General features: G+C 43.1%; 1 protein-coding gene across 1 annotated transcript in view; it reads left to right on the top strand.

Annotated features, from left to right (window-relative positions):
* Positions 1-19591, top strand: part of LOC138568965 (ecto-ADP-ribosyltransferase 5-like) — a 60086-nt gene that overhangs the window by 26703 nt on the left and 13792 nt on the right. The window contains exon 3 of the mRNA XM_069646715.1: positions 7891-7926. Within this exon, the coding sequence (XP_069502816.1) occupies positions 7891-7919 (29 nt within the window). The 3' untranslated portion in view covers positions 7920-7926. The remainder of the gene's footprint in view (positions 1-7890; positions 7927-19591) is intronic.

Genomic DNA, 19591 nt, shown 5'->3' with positions numbered 1-19591 from the left:
ATAGTGAATTACAGTAGTCCAGTCGGCTGAGCACCATGGCAGCAAAAACAAGGGGATGGAGAGAGACTGGCAGAAGCGGCAGAACCTTCTTCAGTATCTTGAGATGGAAATGACCCACTTTGGCAGTGGCCAGATTTTCTGTGTCATGGAATAAGATCATGATCTGGACAATCTGGCTACTGGCCATGACCACGAGGGAAAACACATGGGGTTAAAGTGGCCATGTCCACCTGGGACTGTCTTTGTTGTAAAGTTATTCAAAATTAGAATAGTTTTGAAAGGGAAGAAAAATGTGCTTGTGGTATTATGGTCATAGGGTTTTATTTTCGCCTTCTGCAGGCTGTCATGGAAAGCGAAGAGGGGCCCTGTATGGAACCCCGCCTTCCCTTTCCATGGTGGCCATTTTGGAAAAGGATTTTCCTTCCTACATCGGGACGCCGCCGTGTAAGAAGAAAAATCCTTTTTTTTAGCACCCTGGGTTCCCGATTTGGGAACCTAGGGTGCTAGTGGCCTTCATCCCCTATCACAGGGGCTGGAATGGTGGGATAATGGTCCAGAGACCTCGTTATCCACCCTTGCTTTGCTTGGGCTGATAACTTGTGCTGCTGGGCCGGTATCCACCGTTCCAGTCCCTGGAAGGGAGGATGAACGCTGCAATATTTCCATTAGCATAACACAAAATGCAAATGGAAATGTTGGAAAATCTTATTGAGTCTATGTACTTTACTGAGAAATATAAAGTAGATGGAATCTATAAGTTTTTTTTTTTTTTTAGTTTTATTTTTTAACTGTAATGGTGGTTCCTAAAGGAACATTTCTTTTGTTGTTTTTGGATGCATTTTTTTTTTTTTCGGCAGGAGAGCTAAGAACGAAAGGTGGTGAGGGAAATGAGGAAGAGGCACCAAACGCTAATATGGAGGGGTAGGTGGACAGGAGAAAATGTTGCGCGTGTGTTATTTCTAAGGTAGGGGGCAGTGTTTCTCATGCTCCTTGATTGCAGCAGTGGTGGTGGCTCTTGGGGAGGAGGGATGGCATTAGCTGATGCCATTTTAAGATTAATAGCAGTTTTGCTAAAAGTATGTACTGTGTACTAGATTGTTAATGGATAATGAGAAGGAATAGGTGTTGGAGCTGTGCAAGGGAAATTTTGAAGTTGAAAGTTCCTAGATGAGTAGAAAATGCAGTTCCGAACTGTCCATGAAGCACAGATCTTATCGTAAAGTGCGGGCGGGTTCTCGCACACGTCATCATGCCGCGCACCAGCGTATGGTCATGTGGCACTGTCTGGAAGGTCCGTAATGAAGTCAGATGTTCGTAGACATCTACGGATGCAGAACTAGTTGAAATTGTAGCAAAACGTGTACAGAAGTGTTAAAAATGATTCTAGAAGGTGGGAAATGACAGAGTTTTAAGGTGACACTTTGTAAATTGGACACAAATATTGCTATATTGGGTAAGTATGATATTAGTAAGTTGTAGGAAAATAGCATGCACTGGTAATAACCATGAAATTCACTGAAAAAAACGTTGTTAAAGGGACGTTATGGTTAAATTGGACTAATAAAAACCTAGGAAATTCAATGAAAAAACTTTGTTAAAGGAAGTTATGGTTACGTTGCAGTAATAAAAACCTATGAAATTCAATGAAAAAACGTTGTTAAAGGGACGTTATGGTTAAGTTGCACTAATAAAAACCTATGAAATTCAATGAAAAACTTTGTTAAAAGGATGTTAAAGTGATGTCATCAATGACATTTGTGATGTCATCTTTGATGTCCTGGGTGTTAGTCTTAGCAGTGCACAGTGATGGCGCGAGTTATGGTTGCTTAGCTTACCATAACTGGCGAATTTCTGGGGGTTTTCGGTTTTACTTGTAACCATAACGTCCTTTTAACAAAGTTTTTTCATTGAATTTCATAGGTTTTTATTAGTGCAACTTAACCATAACGTCCCTTTAACAAAGTTTTTCATTGAATATATATATATATATATATATATATCATAATTTTTCTTGCACCAAACATTGGCGCAAACTCGAGCCGCACTCCCGGGATGCTGTGAGTAATTGCAAAGTAAATCAAAACGTTCGTAACAAAAACCAGCTGCACCGTCGCTCAGTTTAAAAAATCTTCTTTATTTCTATACAAAATTTAAAAGTTCCATGTGGAAACCTCCAGCCCAGCAACACAAAGGAAAACCTCAGAGATGACGCGTTTCGCTACGGCTTGTAGCTTGTTCACATGAATTCAGTTTTCCAAGACACAGTATTTAAACCCTCCCCCTACAGTTTGACCTTCAAAATAAAGGTAGGACTAAAATTAATTCAGTGCCCTCTGCCTATTCAAGCTGTCCGCCATTTTTAAATAGGTTCAGTTACTCAATATAACATGGAGACTGGGTGTTAAAATCAATCAATATCGCATCATTATTATATGTGCACATGTTCTTTTTATAAAAAAAACCCAGTTTCAACAAATGGCAATTCGAATCTAAATTCGTATATTTATGAATTTGATTGCATCTGAAGGTTTCTTAGAACACATCTAATTCTCCAGCCCAAACAGTGGTTTGTGAATATCTTCCATTAATGGGGTATGGAACCAATGCCGTATCCCTTCGGATCTATGACTTATGGTACATAATTCATCCCTTCAACGGGTACGGTTACCGCAGAACTGTAATACGATGCATAATGCATACAATCTCATTTTTACCGCGGCATACTATTACTATTATCTGCCACAGATTGTTATATACACCTTTTGTTAGAGTGACTGGTGCTAACAAGAAAATAATGAAAACACCCAATCATGAACATCTCCCTCATCTAAGGCAGGCAGGCATGCTAATTTAATATGGCTCTATAAGGGGGTAGGATAACCTGAGTCTAAACATAATTAAAAACAATGACGCCAGTGGAACCCATCTGGCGGAAAAAACCCTCTTTCATAGGGGGAATTCTAAGGGAAGGCTTAACAATCTTCAGTGCATAGTCATTTTACTGATTTTCCAGGAGGGGGATAATATAACATCCCAGTGATTTATTCGCCCAAGAAAGTATAAAGTTCCTCATCGATATTATGTCCCAATGGGAACTTGCTCTCGAAATCAATGATGACTCTCGTTTCTCGTTGTCTGAGCAGTTTCTCTCTATCTCCTCCCCTTGGTCCAATCTTCACTTGTTGTAACCCCATAAACGAAAAGTCACTTAATTTTCCTTCATGTTTCTCCCAGAAATGTTTGGCAATAGGGTATGAATAGTCTTGATTTTTGATGGCTCTTATATGTTGCTGTATGCGAATCTTAAGTTTGCACTTGGTACTGCCTATGTACCACTTATTACAAGTGCATTTGAGTGCATACACTATGTACTCTGAGTCACAGGTTATTCTGTCCACAATGGAGATAGTTCTCTTGAGTATAGGGTGTGGAAATGTGCTGCACTCCTCCGCATATTCACAAATCTTACACTTTCTACATTTGTAGAAGCCATCCTTCCTACTGCTTAGCCAAGTGGGCTGCTGGGGTATGGTGTCAGGTGGCATAAAACTACTTACTAGTTTGTCTTTAATAGATTGACATTTTCGGAAGGCAAAATTGGGATATTCTCCCAATGAATGTCTCAAGTCCGGGTCCACTATCAGTGTCTTCCAGTGTTTGCGTATGATGCTTTTGATATATTTTGCAGATTGTCCATACGTCAAGATCAGACGAGTTGTAATTTCTTGATCCGTACTAGGTGTCTTACTGCTACGATCTAGTAGCAATATGGACCTCTCGCATTGACGTGCTTTTAAATAAGCTCTCTCGATGATTCGTTTGGGATAACACTGATTTTTAAAACCCCAGGCTGTGATTTTACTCTCATCGTCATAAGTGCTGAGTTCCGAGCAATTCCTTCGGAGACGGATAAACTCGCCGTACGGAATACTCCAGATTAAATTTTTGCAGTGGGCACTGTTCGCGTGTAATGGGGCATTTGTTCCTGTTGGCTTGCGGAACATTTTCGTTTTTATTTTCCCCTCATCAATTTGGACCGTGACATCCAGAAACACAACTTCCTTGGGACTGTGAGTTTCGGTGAACTTTAGATTGTACTCATTTTTATTTAGATGTTCCACAAAGTCCATCCAGTCCTTTGGAGAGCCCTTCCATATGATGAATAAGTCATCAATGTAGCGTTGCCACATGATCACCTTATTCGTGAACTTTTCGTTACTTTCCTTCCATGCCTCATATTTCTCCCAATACCCCATTGTGAGATTTGCATATGACGGGGCAAAAGTCGTTCAGATCGCGGTACCTTGCTTCTGTCTATAGTACTTTTGGTTAAATAAGAAAACATTGTTCGTCAAGCACAGATATATCATGGCCAAGATCATTTCGGAATGTTTGGAAAAATTCAATGACCTGGTATTCAAATAATGAGTACAGGCTTTGATCCCTTGCTCATGTGTGATGGACGTGTATAAAGAAACCACATCCATCGTGGCCAATAGGAAGTCTGATTCGCAGGGTAATTCATTGATCTTCGATAAGAAGTCCTTCGTGTCTCTCAGATATGAGGGTAGTGTTAGAACGAAGGGAAACAGATGTAACGATGGGTCTCCCCGGAGGCTTTGAGATATTCTTGTGTATTTTAGGCAGGAAGTATATTGTCGGGGTTATAGAGTGAGATTTGTAGAGAAACTTTATGTCATCATCTTCCAGCATTCCTTCTTCTACCCATTTGTTGAGGAACGTCTGTACTTTCAATTCCAAATCCTTCATAGGATTGTCACTAACTTTTTCGTAGCAAGTTGTATCATTCAGTTGCCTATTGGCCTCATATATGTATTGATCTCGGGTCATCAACACAATGTTTCTGCCCTTGTCTGACGCCTTGATGATACAATTGGGCAAGAGTTTCAGTTCTTTCAGAGCTTTCGTATATTCTTTTCCAATGTTGGGTTTATATTTTCTCGCCTCCTTGTGTCTTATCTTTTTCAGGTCATCTATCACCAAATTTTGAAATGTTTCCACAGTGCCTCCTATAGTCATAGGGGGCATGAACTTGGATTTACTTTTCAATTTCGTACTTTTATACCAATCCATATTGATATCCAATTCATCCAAATCGGATTCTGCTGGTTCAAAAGTTGGATCTCTATCCTCCTGTAGGGATATGAGAGTGGATAAAGTGTCCAAATCTGCTTTAGAAAGGTCAGTCCGCCCAGTTTGGGCAATTCGTTTCTTCTCTTTGACAGGATTCATCATAAAGAATTTCCGTAGTTTTATTTTCCGTATATATTGGTCAAAGTCTATCCTGGTCTGCGGATAGTCATATTCTGATGCGGGACAGAAATTCAAACCCAAACTTAGCACTGAGCGTTGTGTTTCCGTTAGGGTATGTGTGGACAAATTGACAATGGACATTTGCAGACTTTTTTCCACGGTTGTTTCTTTTAATTCCCAGAGCGCAGTGATCGCCCTGAGGTATTCCTTGTCGGTTTTTTGGCCCCTCTGCCCCCTCCTCGTTTTTGTCTTCCTCCTTGAGCTTGTCCCCGTGTTTTGCCTCCTCCAGTCTGCTTGTTTGCCCTTCCATATATATATATTTAAAACCCTTATGTGAACAACTGGAGACAAAGGGCCTACACATTGCTAACTGTGCTGATGAATTTCAACTCATAATGCACCTGTGTGGAGACTATACACAGACTTGGATAATCTTAATCCTATCTATACATCCATCAGGGAATGGATGGTAAATAATTGGATGTGCCTTAACTGCCCAAAAACTGAGCTTATGATTTTTGGTACCAAACAAGCTAGGGACAAACAATCAGGCATGCTCAAGCTTTGAAGTGGATGACTGTGTTATCCCAGTGGTCGATAGAATCAAGACACTCTGTACCGTACTGGAGGCATCGCTCAATGCTGATGCACATGTTAACAACATTGTCAAAATCCCATTACCATCTCAAAGTCCTGTGCCAAATTAATCCACTAGTCTCATGCAAAAACTGTGAAATACTTGTCAAAGCCATTATAATGGCACGCCTGGACTATTGTAACGCCCTTCTTAGTGGAGCCAGCAAGGAAAATGTGTATAAACTTTAGATTATTCAGAACGATGCTGTTAGGATAATATGTAACATCTCTAGAATAGAACACATTTCATGTTCCCGGAAACATCTGAATTGGCTGCCAGTGGAAAAGAGGATTCAATCAAAATCTCGTCCCGGATCCACAAATGCCTAAATGGTAATGCCCTGCGATACTTAAAACAATCAATGACGCAGCACTAAACCTGCAGAAACTTGAGATCCAGCACAGCACATCTTCTCGCCATCCCTCGAGTGAAAAGAACGAAAGGCAATGGTAGATATTTCCCCTTTAGAGCCGCCATGGCCTGGAATGCTCTTCCTGTAATCCTGCATACGGGAGAAAATGTCTCAATTTTCAGAAAGAAACTGAACATATTTTTATTAAATTCTTCCTGACTACTTCTGACCTCTTCTCTTGTCCCTCCTCGACTGTCCTTCTGTAAATGTGCGCCCTGATGCCTGCGGGCTATGGCGCGTTAGAAATAAACAATTAAAATAAAAAGAGCAGACAGACTACAAGAAGGAAACCATCGAAAGCAACACCAAAAACCACTGAGAGGACTCCATTTTCTGCAGCGAGCTGTGGGTGTCAGTGGGGTGGAGGTATATCAGAAATAACAGCAAATGTATCACCTGCTGCATCTCCTAGCACTTTCTCCCACCATGGCCCTTTTCCGGTATTGATAAAGCACTGTAAGGTGTAAAAACTAAAGGGCCTCATTACACGGTAGGCGGTGAGCCATGGTGCTATTAGCGCCATGGCTCATGCCGGTAAAATACCGGCACCGCCTTGGCGGAAAGGGGATTTGCCGCCCCATTCCAAGGTTGGAGGGGCGGTAAATCCCCTTTCCGCCATTGCCCTTCCCCATTCCCATTTCTGCCCCATAGGGCTCTATGGAAATGGGGAAGGCGCTAATTACGCCACCGCAATTTTGCGGTGCCGTAATTAGCTCCGAGGTCCCTTAGCGGGTTGGATTTTAACGCCTGCAAGAAGCAGGCGTTAAATCCTCCAACCCGCAAAGGGACCTCGTAGTACAGCGGTAAGGGTTAACGGTCACCGTTGCCATTAACGGTGACCGTTAACCCTTACTGCCGTCCGTGTAATGAGGCCCATATTCTGAGATATTGGGCCTCATTACGAGTCCAGCGGTAACCGAGGCGGTAAAACCGCCTGGTTACCGCCGGACTCGTATTACCATTCAGCCTCTGTGATTCCCGGAATTACCTGGGCATTACAACCCTGGTTTTCCGAGAATCACAGAGGCGGAATGGTGTTAATCCCCATTCCCATTGAGACTCAATGGGAATGGGGATCATGGAAACACCGGCAGCCTCTCGTAATGCTGCCAGTGTTTCCTCGTCCGCCTGCAGGAGAAACCTGGCGGGAACATCACCTCCCGCCTGCAGGAGTTGGGATCAGGTGGTCCGGAAACAACGGGGGTGGCGGGTTTACCGCCAACGTTATTTCCGGACCGCCTGATTTGTAATGAGGCCCATTGTCTCTGTTTCTATAATCAGAGTTACGCCCTTCATATATAGTATCTCTTAATGTATGTTCTTAATTTGTCTCGTGCAACTATTAGCAAATCCTCACACTGTATCGGTGAGCCTGTTAGGCTATGTCCTTGCTATGTCTCCTCACCAGAGCTGCACACTGCACACTGCATCACCAGAGCTGCAGGCTGCATAAAGTGGGCATTTACTTCTGCATATCTATAGCTAGATTTTGCCATTGCATGGTGTGGTAGTGATACATATAAATAACATTTCTTTCTGATAGCTGATGATTTCCTTTATTTTGCAGATGGAACCAACCCTTGCCCAGTCCTGTAGCCTGAAGGTGTGTATCAACAGGTTTTCCTAAATTCTAAAATGACAATCTTCTCTTACTGTGTTATCCTATTGCTTAAGATCTCTGCTGGTGCCTCTCTTTCCCTTAGACTTATTCTCTCCATTTTACTCTCACTGTCTTCCCCTCTTCTCTTATCCACTGATTCTTTCCCACTCACTTACTCTTTCTTTTGTGAATCGTTCCACTCTTTCTGATGAATTTCTCCTCTTTCCTCATCTTTGTGCATTGTCCTCATTTTTAACCTCTCTTCTGTTACCTGTTTTCTCCCTCTTCCAACTTTCAACCAGTGCATCTCCATCCTGTGAATTAACGTTTCATATCCTCTCTGTTCTATCTATCTATCTATCTATCTATCTATCTATCTATCTATCTATCTATCTATCTATCTATCTATCTATCTATCTATCTGTCTGTCTGTCTGTCTGTCTGTCTGTCTGTCTGTCTATCTATCTATCTTTCTATCCATCTATCTAGTCACCTCAGTCCTTGGTGTCTGTCCCACCACCAGTGGTCCTGCTAACAGAAAAATAGATTATATAGCATCCCATAAACTCCTAAAATCCACTGTAAACCGGCACAATGCAAACTTGCATTGTGGCATTGCAGCAACAATTGGGGATGGGGTTAATTCAAAGATTTGGTGCATTTATCATTCCGGTAGGATATTTTAGCAAAAGAAAGTTGGGTTGATAAGAAAACATGGGAGGACATTATAGCCAGGCTAGCAAGGATGAAGGGTTATGTAAAATGTACTCTTGCCCTGAAGGATACAACCAAATCCAGGCTGTGATGCCGGATTTGGTTGTATCAATTTACATGTTATGCTGAGAATGTAGATGAATGTCCCTTCGAAGTCCCAGAGGACTTTCAAAGGTTAAAGACACGTAGCAATCGTGTTGCCCCGCTTGCTATAAACAGTCCCCTTTTTGCAAATTAAGAACGTGTGTTCATACAAATCAAGGCCATTGTTCCATCTTTTCCCATCGCGAATGCATACTGCCCATTACTCATGGGCAAGGTGAACACTCATCAGCAAGGGGTTTTTGGAACCCCGAGATGAGGAGATTGAAGCTTCGAGATTGTGCGGCTCCTCTACCCACCGCCACGGAAACTTGTAAAGCCACCATTACTGACCACCAAAGCAGGAGCCTTTGGGACTGTGATCTCGGTCAAGAATTTCTGCAATGGGTGTTTCCTGGTGCCTCAGGCAAGATGCTTAGGCCTGCTCTAGCATTCTTCTTTTGCAGGTACAATGCCTGCTACTTCACAGCCTACCTGCAGCGCTGCACCTTACTGCGAGAGGGAGAGGTGGGTAAGTGGCAAGGGTGTGGGCACATAGGGTGTTGAGAAAAGTAGGGGATGTGTGTGTCTTTTATTGTGGGATCCATGTCCTGGGCCCTCTACAGTGTCCTTTTTCCCAAATCCCTGCCTAGCGTACTCTGGACAACCACTAAACTCTGCGTGAGCCCACCAGGAGAACACATCTAACAACTATGCCACTTACCATCCCAGCAAACCCTCCTTCAGACACAGGAGTCCCAGACCCAGGATCTCCCTGGCCCAATCAAGCTCCAAGACTCTGATATCGGCATAAGCACTGACCATACAGAACTGGAGAAATGGCATCAACATTAGACACAGCGCTCAATTCAGTCAGTTTTGGGAGTCTCTCCAAGGATCCCCTAAACAGCTTTAAGGATCTTTAATGGTGATTTGCTCAGTGTTTCTTTAGTCTTCATGGTCACCTACTTTGACAAAGATGCTCAATGTTCTTCTCGACTGACTTTAGTTCATTTCCATTTCTTAATATCTATTAAGGGCACAAAGACTGACAAGCAGCTTCAAGATGACAAACAATAAAAACAATACACACATGGCATTTCAAGTAATGTTGACGACCTAAATAAAATAATATGCAATAAACAGTACACATAACCATGATAACTTAAATATTGCTTGGCTTCAGATACGAACAATGACTGAGGGCCCGATTCTGAGCCTGTGCTCAATGCCACGGACGGTTGTAGGTTAACTGGTCGAATCTAAATGGTCGACAGGACAAATGGTCGACACCAAAAGGTTGACAGGTCAAATGGTCGAAATATTTCTTTATTTTTTCACATTTTTCTTTTTTTTTGGGGGGGTCCCCTCCAACCCCCTTTTTTTTGCTAAAAAACCCTTTTTTCCCTAAACGAAAACCTAACAAAATATACATAACTAACAGCACTTTCTGTAAATTAGAAATGTGTCCAAGCCATGTGGGAAGAAAGACTTTTTAAACTAACCACTGCACTCTTTCGCAGTGCACTCTACTGCCATCTTGTGGCAAACATTTTTATTAGCATTTAAAGATTTTGTTAAAGAAATATTGGGCCTCATTACGAGTTTGGAGGCAGCCATCTCTGCCTCCAAACTCGGGTCCGTGTCCGTGGTCCCTGAATGGTGAAATACCGGGCCATTCCGACTTTGGAGGGCCCGGTATTTCCCCATTCAGGGAACCCGGACCATCCTCATTTCCATTTGAACCCCTCTAGGGCTTAATGGGAATGGGGAGCATGCTAATAACGGGCCGTTAATGATGGGCCCGTTGTTAGCATGCTGGTCCCCTCACGGGACCCGCAAAGGACGTCTGTTCTGACCAGACGTCCAGAGCGGGTCCCGCGAGGGAACCTCGTAATGAGGCGGTACAGGGTTAACGGCGCCGGATCCTTTACCGGCGCTGTTAAACCCTTACCGCCTCACTTGTAATGAGGCCCCTTTTCTTTCTAAGTAGCAAATTCTAGCTCTTTGTAAGAAATGCCATGTCTTTTATCCAGAATGACACCTAAGGGGTGCTGTAATTCAGCACCCTTTTTTAGGGGCAAAAGAGATGCTGGGGCGAGCAGAATGAGCATGCACTGGCTACTCTGCACTCTCTGTGGTCTGTAGGGCTGTTGTCAGGCTGTAAGGCACTGACATGAAGTTTAATCGAAAGTGGTGCATCAGAATATGGTGCTATTCAGAAAAGTGTTGTTTTGCCATAGAACATCACTTTTCAAAATGTGTACGGTCCTCAGAATAGGCCTGTAGTTGTTGGGCTGGGCCGGGTCTAGTGTAGGCTTTTTTAGAAGAGGGCGTACCCATGCTTCTTTGAGACTGTCAGGCACGATACCTGTTCTGAATGAGGCATTAATGAAGGCAATTATGAGGGGGGCGAGGTCTGTGGCACATTCCTTAATGATTTTGGGTGGGCATATGTCACCTTTGCAGAGAGAAGATTTGAGATGTTTAATGAGATCAATGACCTCCGATTAAGTGATGTTTTTAAAGAAGAATTGGGATTGAGGGGTATCATTGTGCTTGATTTGTGTACCTGAGTTTATCTTTTGATTTGGGAGGGCTTTGTAGTGATCTTGGATTTTTTTTTGGAGGAGATCTATTTTGTTGAGCATTTCAGACTGAATGCTTGCGCACCAAGTTTTGTCTTTAATGATCTCATCTGTGTTGGTGGGGGTTGTGACAATCTCGTTGAAGATTGTGAAAATCTCCTTAGTTTGAGAATTGGCATTTGAGATCATGTCATTGAAGGAGTTCATTTTTGCTGTGATAATAGCTTCTTTGTATTGGCAATCTATTTGTTTGAATTTGTTCTTGTTTGAGTCATTAGGATTGGCTTGCCAGTTTTTTTGGGGCTGACACTTTTGTGCACAATGGATTTGGAGCTCATCCGAAAACCAAGAGTTGCAGTGAAAAGATTTCTTTTCTTTCATTGCTTTCGAGTGGAGCTATTGAGTTTATAGCATTAGTAAGTGTGTCTTTAAAGATGTCTGCTAGCATGTTAGGATCCTGAGAAAATGGGGGGGCTAGACTTGGATTGTCAAGGTATGGTCGGAGGTTGTCGGAGTTGAGTTTTTTTGAGCTTCTTGTTTTGGCTGGTGGAGCGTGTGTGAGGGTTTTGGAGCCAGGGGTAGTAGGGATGGTGAACTCAATGCAAGTGTGGTCTGTCCATGGGTAGGCAGTGTTTGAGGTAATAGTGGTGGGTAGGGTAGGCAGTGTTTGAGGTAATAGTGGATGTATATCATAACTGTATGGATCATAACTGTAATAGTGGATGTACAATTATGATCCATTATCCAATCTAGGGTATTTTCTTTATTTATTGTTGTACTAGCTTGTTAGTGAATTCTGAGTGTAGCAAATTGTTGGGACAAAAAGGTACTGCTAAAACTGACAGGTGGGTCCTGGAGGCATGAGGTACTTTCATAAATGGTTTCACCTGTTGTCAAAGGATTAGCCAATCCATTTAGAATCTCCAGAATGACACAGAGCTGATCAGAGGGGCAACGTCCAGCAATGAGGCTAAGCTGAATAGGAGACCTCTTCATGGCAGAAAGAACCTGAACGAATTGGACATGCAGAATACACACTCGCACATCTGGGATGGGTGCTGGACCAAGTTCGCTGGGTCAGAAGAAGGGCAGGGTGAACGGCATGTCCTGAAAGCCCGTGAGGAGGACTACCATCGTGCATGCGTTTAGGGAAATGTCTGCCGTCCAGGCCGGATGTTGAACCACACAACTTGTTGCCACCATAGCATTTCCATGATGTTGGGTCAAGGACGATGACCAGCTTAGTGACTGCTAAATACATCTGAAACCCCAGATACGGCTAAGAAGATCAAGGGTCATGTACAGGCATTAAAGCGCAGTGGGGAGGGGCACGAGCCCCTGGCCAGCCCAAAGGGTACCTGAGTCAGCTTTGACCATTGTTATCCCAGCATAATATGCTGCGCCCTTCCTGTCAGAAAAGATCTAATCCAGGACAGGGCTGTGCATGATAGACCACAGAAATTGGGTAGGTGAACAAGAAGAATTTTATAGTCTATCATGTAAAATGCCAAAGACAAACCAAGAAGGGTCCCTGCCGCCCGCTTCCCCTTGTCTCCGTGGTTATGGTCTCCAGGATGGGTGTCTGGGTTCCCTGTTTGGGCCAAAACCACGATTGCGGATTGTGGAAGAGATAGTGGGCTTGACAATGATTTTGAAGCTGGAGAGTGATGATCTGTTTTTGTTTGTGTTGTTTATTTTTTTTGTTATTGTATTTAATTAAATTCAGATAAATGACAAAGATTCAATGCAACCACATCAAATAAAACAGTTATTGCAGTTTACAGCCAACCAGAGACATTATAAAAATCATCCCAATGGTTTGCTTCATCAGGCAACGAGTGTTAGGCAGAAACCTGTGCAGTTCCCTTAGGGACCACTGCAAAAAGTTTAAGACTACAGGGGTTGGCAGTAAACCTAATTGGTAGCAGTCTGTACCACCCAGATTTACCTGTTAGCTGTGGCTGAGCAGTCAGACTTCTCTCAAGAAGAGTTAGGCAGTATATATAGTATACACATTAGGTACAAAAATACAGTAGCACAAGCAAACACTGACCAGAGCTTTGGTATAAAAGTATATAATTATTTATTTAAAAAAACACTTGTCAAAATACACTGGCACTAATATGTCAAGCAAGTTCAAACACAGTCATTAGAAATATATACACCTCCCTGATTAATTATTCAACAAGTCTTAGGAAAAGAACACCACTTATTATTAAATGCAGAGGTGAGCGCTTAACCAAGATGGCACTCCAATAATTATTTAAAAAGGGAGGGAAAAGGCAGAATTAGAAAAGCACACAATACCAACACTTTTAAAAGAACCACAGCAAGTCAAGAAAGGCAGAGTCTACTGTAGAGAAAGAAAGTTCATAGGCCAGGCCCACTCTCAGAGAGAGAAAGGCAGAATGTGCCCAAGATCACACAGTTGAAGTACGCTTTAAAAGTCTTTGCAGATAGTTCAAAATGAGTTGGATCAGTTCAGAAAAGTTAGTTAACAGGTCCCAGATCACCCCAGGATAGAGAGCCAAGGATTTACGGGACACCTTGAACAGTCTGTTGCAAGGGAGATCAGGCGGGACTCAGTACCTGAAATGGTGAGAAAGCTCCAGCGGGGGCAGTTGTTCCTGGCAGCGAGTGCAAGTCAGTGCTTCGTCCAGGGGAAGAGAAGATCTCGACGTGGAGGAAAGCTGTAGGTCGTTGCACTGCCAGGGAAGAAACCAGCCGCGAAGTTTCCCGGTTAAAAGGTACTACCCTTTTATTTGCGGTAGTGGTGAAGCGTGGCTATCCAGCCGCCGGGGTGCTTGGCACAGGTGATTCGACCACGAGACAATCCAGGAAGGCGAAAAGAGGGCGAACTGGTTAACCCCACCAGTTCAAAGAAAGAAGACTCTCCAGGATGAAGATCTTCTCTGTCGTTGGGAAGTGGTGAGTCAGTTCAGCAGGGCTCCACCGGTGGTGTCGTCGTTGCAGGTCGGCTCAGCTTCTCCCTCTTCGGATTCTTTAGGTCCTGTGGTGACTTCTGAAGTTCCAGTCCCCAAAGCCCTGCTTTTATGCAGAAACCCCCCTTTCACCAGTCCTAGCTGTCACTCAAACATGCTAAGTGGTGAGCCGGGCGGCTCACCACTGGGCCAATCACACAAGAGTGCGACTTGAGTTGCTGAGGCAACTCAGTCCAGGGTGCCTATTCCCCCCTCCCACACATCCTGTAGACCCAGACAGAGTGGCACCACTTTTGGAGGCTTCTGTGCAGAAGCCTGCCAAAAGTGGAACAAAGGGCTCGACTTGGGTTGGAGTTACAGAGGCGAACACAAACGCCATTTTAAAACCGAGTCCTGGCAAAAAGACCCAACCGGGGAATAAATATTAAATAAATAACCCGGCAGTATCTTTAACATTGCACCAAAAAAGAGGTGCGTTTAAAATGAATGGGAAAATCCCATAGGAAATATTCTGGTGGAATATTTTGCGTGGTAACCACTGCCACTAATTCTGATTTTAGTTCTGATTCTGGTTGCTATTTCCTTGATTATTCTGATTCTGCTGTGCACTATAATTTCTATTCTGCCCCTGTGCTGCCAGGCGACCTCTGCTCTGTCTTCTCTGGCCATTCCCATTTCTATTTTGTAAATGTGGACACTGTGCTCGCCAATGTCCCTCTTCCTTACAGTATGCACATTGGTTTAGTCCAAGTGGACCTCCATGCATGTTCGAATAATTTCCTCTTCCTTGTGCATTTCCTCTACCTCTATTATGATTTGCTACTTGCTGTAGTAGCACTCTCGTTTTTAACTTCACTCAGTCTTTTACTTCCTTTTCTTTCTCTGTATTCACTCTGTTTTCATAATACTGGGCCATTTGCAATACCTCACTTTGTGACTTTGCTTGCCGTGCACTTTCAGATGTCATTATCAAATTTTGGATCGGAGGTAACCATCCTCTTCCATATTTGTCAACAAATAATCTTTTCCCAGGCTCAGTGCTTAAATCCTGTCCACTAAAATCTGTATATACTTCTTCAAATCTATTAAAATAGTCCGTAGCCAACTCATCTTTGCCTTGCACGCATGCAGTTAGTTTGTCCCTTAAAATTCTTTTTTCGGGAACTATAATCTTCAATTTCTGTATTATTCGTGTTGGTAATGCTGACATATTTGACGATAGCTTTTCGCCTGCTTTCCTGTCCGCATCCTCTCTTATTAAATCCACCCACGAACCACTGAACCTATCCTGATCGTCTCAATTCCTAATTTGCTTCCATATATCTGCTGGGAGAATCACAGGGAATAATAAATCAATGTCGTTCATCGTAAAGATGGACGATTTTAAATAGGACTCAATTTCTTTATAGAATCCCGCCGGATTTTTTCTTAAATCAAGGATCGTTTGTTTTATATTATTCACCTCTTGTCTGGAGAAAGGGACGTGCACATATTGTGCTGTATAATGTGCTTCTGTCACTTGCGCTGGTTGCACATTCGCAGCAGAATTTCTACTTTTGGCACAAAGGTGGGTGGAACCTCCTTCATGGGAAATATCGCACTCATTCTTCCTTCTCCCTCTCTCTTATGAAGCACTATCGCTAAATCAAGGGATAAGGCAGTCTCTCCTGTATTTTGTGAGAATGCTCTCTTATACACTTCCATTATTTCGGGTGGACAACTCTGCTTGTTATCTACATATTTGTCTTGTAAATATTCAACCATTACCTGTAATGCCTTCCTTTGCATGGCTAATGTATATTGATCAAATGTTTCATGCACCTCCATTGTAGGGATGCTAGCATCTGTAAACCATCTAAGGGCCTCTCGTGTGCATATTTTCTTCTCCTCACTAGCCTGTTTTGACGGCGGGAAAAATCGCTGTTGTACATATGTACCGCCTCTCGTCTCACTCTTTTATCTCTTTGTTCCGAAACCCAGGTACAGAAAACATCTCTGTATACAATTCATCAAGTTCATTTTTAAATTCAAAAAGCCTGTCCACATGTTCCTTTATCTCTGAATCACTTTCTCTTATACGCACAAAGGCATTCAACTCCCGAACTTCTGCGGCGGCACCATTCCAATTAATTGCTTCCATCTCTCCTTAAAATATTCCCCCATGCATTCCAACAGTACCTGTTTTTCACTGAGCTTTCTATAATCATATATCGATCCTAGCATCGTGGCCTCATCATTTCCTTCAATATATATCTCTGCTTGTTCTTTCAACTCCTTCTTCCTCTCCCTGCTGACCGCACTACGGGTTATTCTAGCATACACACTTTGTGCAGGCCCTGCTCCTCCCATACTGTCTTCTCTGATTACTGTGGATTCAAGCTCGGTAGGCGGAGGGGGAAGTGGGATCACGTGTAGCGGAGGGGCTGGTGCAGATGGAACCACTGGGAGGGGGTGTGGTAACTGAGGCTGCAATGGAGGCTCTGTAGCACGGGAGGGCTGGGCTGAGGGCTGAAGCTGAACAATGGGCACTGGTGCAATTATGTCAGTCGTACTTTTGGGACTTTTTGTCTATTCTCATTTAAAATCTTATTGATTAGTTCATCTGATGCATGCAATTCTTGTTGGGGATATATTTTATCTATTCCTGTATGGAGACTCCTGTCTGCCTTTTTAATTTACTCATCCCGTTCTTTTTCTTCCTGTTCTAGGCGGAGGGGGAAGTGGAATCACGTGTAGAGGAGGGGCTGGTGCAGATGGAACCACTGGGAGGGGGTGTGGTAACTGAGGCTGCAATGGAGGCTCTGTAGCACGGAAGGGCTGGGCTGAGGGCTGAAGCTGAACAATGGGCACTGGTGCAATTATGTCAGTTGTATTCTCGGGACTTTTTGTCTATTCTCATTTAAAATCTTATTGATTAGTTCGCCTGATGCATGCAATTCTTGTTGGGGATATATTTTATATATTCCTATTTGGAGACTCCTGTCTGCCTTTCTAATTTGCTCATCCCATTCTTTTTCTTCCTGTTCTAGCGCTCTATCTGTATTGGATTTGTGCCTACGCGCATGCTTCTCTCTGCTTCTTACGCGGAGGAGAGCTTCCTTCCTCCAGTCTCTAAAGACGTCAAATGTTGCAGGGCGTGCTTTCTTGCTCAACAATACTGATTCCAAATGATCTATGCGTGCCATCTCATAACTCCCATTTTAAGGCCATTGCAAATCTTCTACATGTTTGGTTTGCCTATGCCAAATTTCACAAAACATTATTGCCCCTATTCCATACTTCACATACATCTCATACGCTGGTGACCCTACAGGTGGCGCAACCTGGCCAGTTTCCAAAGATTGTCTACCGCAGCGGAAAAATCCCACTAGACAGGAAGACAATTTCCCAGGCATGTTTGATCTTATTCGTACCTTCCCCTGGGCGTTTGATCTTGCAAGAGCAACTCTTAACCAATATCAGGACTATTAGAATCGGGGCACGACTCACCTGATCAATCAAGTCATCTCTCAAGAGGACGCAATTCGTCTGTATACTGACACAACCAAGGATCGTCGCGTCTGCGTATCTGGCTCAATCTGCTTCGTTTCGGGACCCTTGCCTTCTTGCTCTCTGGCAGGACGCGTCGATCAGGGATCAGTTGTGTACAGATCTGCACAGAGTCTCTCATCACTTTCACAGGGGCGCCCCGAACAGCTCTCGATCCCAGTTTGATGGCCTCATCCTTGATTTGTCTTTCCGCCTTCAAATTACAACGTACACAATGGAGCAAATGGGGGAGGGTCCCTGTTCGCGCACCATTTTTTGACGGGCCACTGGGGGACCCTTGTGCATGGAAACAAGGCACAATCACCACACGTGTACTGATACGCCAGGCACAAGGCTCTATTTCCAAAATCTAGGGTTTATTGCAAAGCAAATAGTCTCAGTCGGCCGACCGGATTTTACGTCTCGCAACGTGGGTTACCCAGACCTCGTGAGACGCAAGAGAGCGAGCATTTTACCTCAGTTACATATATACGAAAAGACCATCATACTATCAGCAGTGACACATCAAAAACCACCCCTAATGTATCTTTCTTTAGCAAAGGTTCGATGATTGACAATTATGACGAATATGACACCCTTAGAGACATATATTCAGCAACAGTTGCGATCTGCGAAGGTGCAGGCACGATTCTTTGTTACCTAGAACATAGTGCTCTTGTTCTGCAAGCAAGCTGTGTTCGTAGGAGGGACACATTCCAAGCCTCTCTATCTCTTGGTTTCTATTTGTGAGCTAGAGGTTGGCTCGATCTAAAGGGGCCCAGGAAAGGGGGGCCGTGAAAGAGAGTATAATTCAAGCCATTAACTGTCTATTTCTACAGTTTCTGCCATTTCAGCGAGACTAGCTGGCACTTGCATGGTGATTAAATGCCTTTCTGCTTACTTCCAAGGACTTAAGAGGGAGGGAGAACAGTGTGTTGAAGTTGAGGCTGTCTGGGCTAGTCTCTTAGCATGTAACTTGTGGCCTTGCTCTGTGCATTAAACAGAAAAGCAAGAAAAAGCGTAATTGCAAAATGGCGAATTCTATTGTTACAAAATGGACGCTCTATGGTTATGCTGGTAATTCCGTGCTCATGATACTGGACATGTGATGTGGTTGGTTTTCGGCCAACATAATATACCGTCTATGCTATGGTAGGACATTTTCTAGACTAAAAACACCACATGCATTTGATATGTTAATGAGTCCCCCCACTTCTTTTTTAGGACTTGGCCCCCGCTTACCATTGTAGGGACTGTCATGACCACCAGTCCCCGACTTTGCTAGTAATAGTGCATTGTTTATTTGAACGAAAAATTCATAAAACAAAGCAGAAGACAAATCACTGATTTCAACATATTGTGATCCTACTGGCAACATCCTTTGTGTGAGAGTCCCATCACTATTGGAGCTGTAAAAGGGTATTTTTTGCAATAATTGCATAGAACAGTACATGCATCAGTAACATTCATTGATACAGAAGCTGCTCCTGTAATCTCCTACCAAACCACTAAAACAAACCACAACTGTAACAGTACCTGAAATAGCTAAAATATAATAAATTATCACAATTAAGGGTCTATTATTATGATGGTGGGATAATATTTTCAAGACTCCAACATATTCCGAAATTATGTGAAAGCATTATTAAACATATACTATTTGACATTGATTAAAACCAAGAATTCTCAATAGCGTTTTTACGGGGGTATGAATACCATGGGCAAAAAAATCATAACTACATGTTTGTTTCACTGGGTAGATTATCATGTTGGAAACCAGACACCAATGATCCTTCCTAGCAGGATGGATTTGCA

The sequence above is a fragment of the Ambystoma mexicanum genome, chromosome 2q, assembly GCF_040938575.1.
Source record: "Ambystoma mexicanum isolate Mex_15411 chromosome 2q, UKY_AmexF1_1, whole genome shotgun sequence".
NCBI lineage: Eukaryota > Metazoa > Chordata > Amphibia > Caudata > Ambystomatidae > Ambystoma > Ambystoma mexicanum.
Note: the sequence above shows the minus strand (reverse complement) of the source record. Positions and strands in the feature narration are given on the sequence as shown.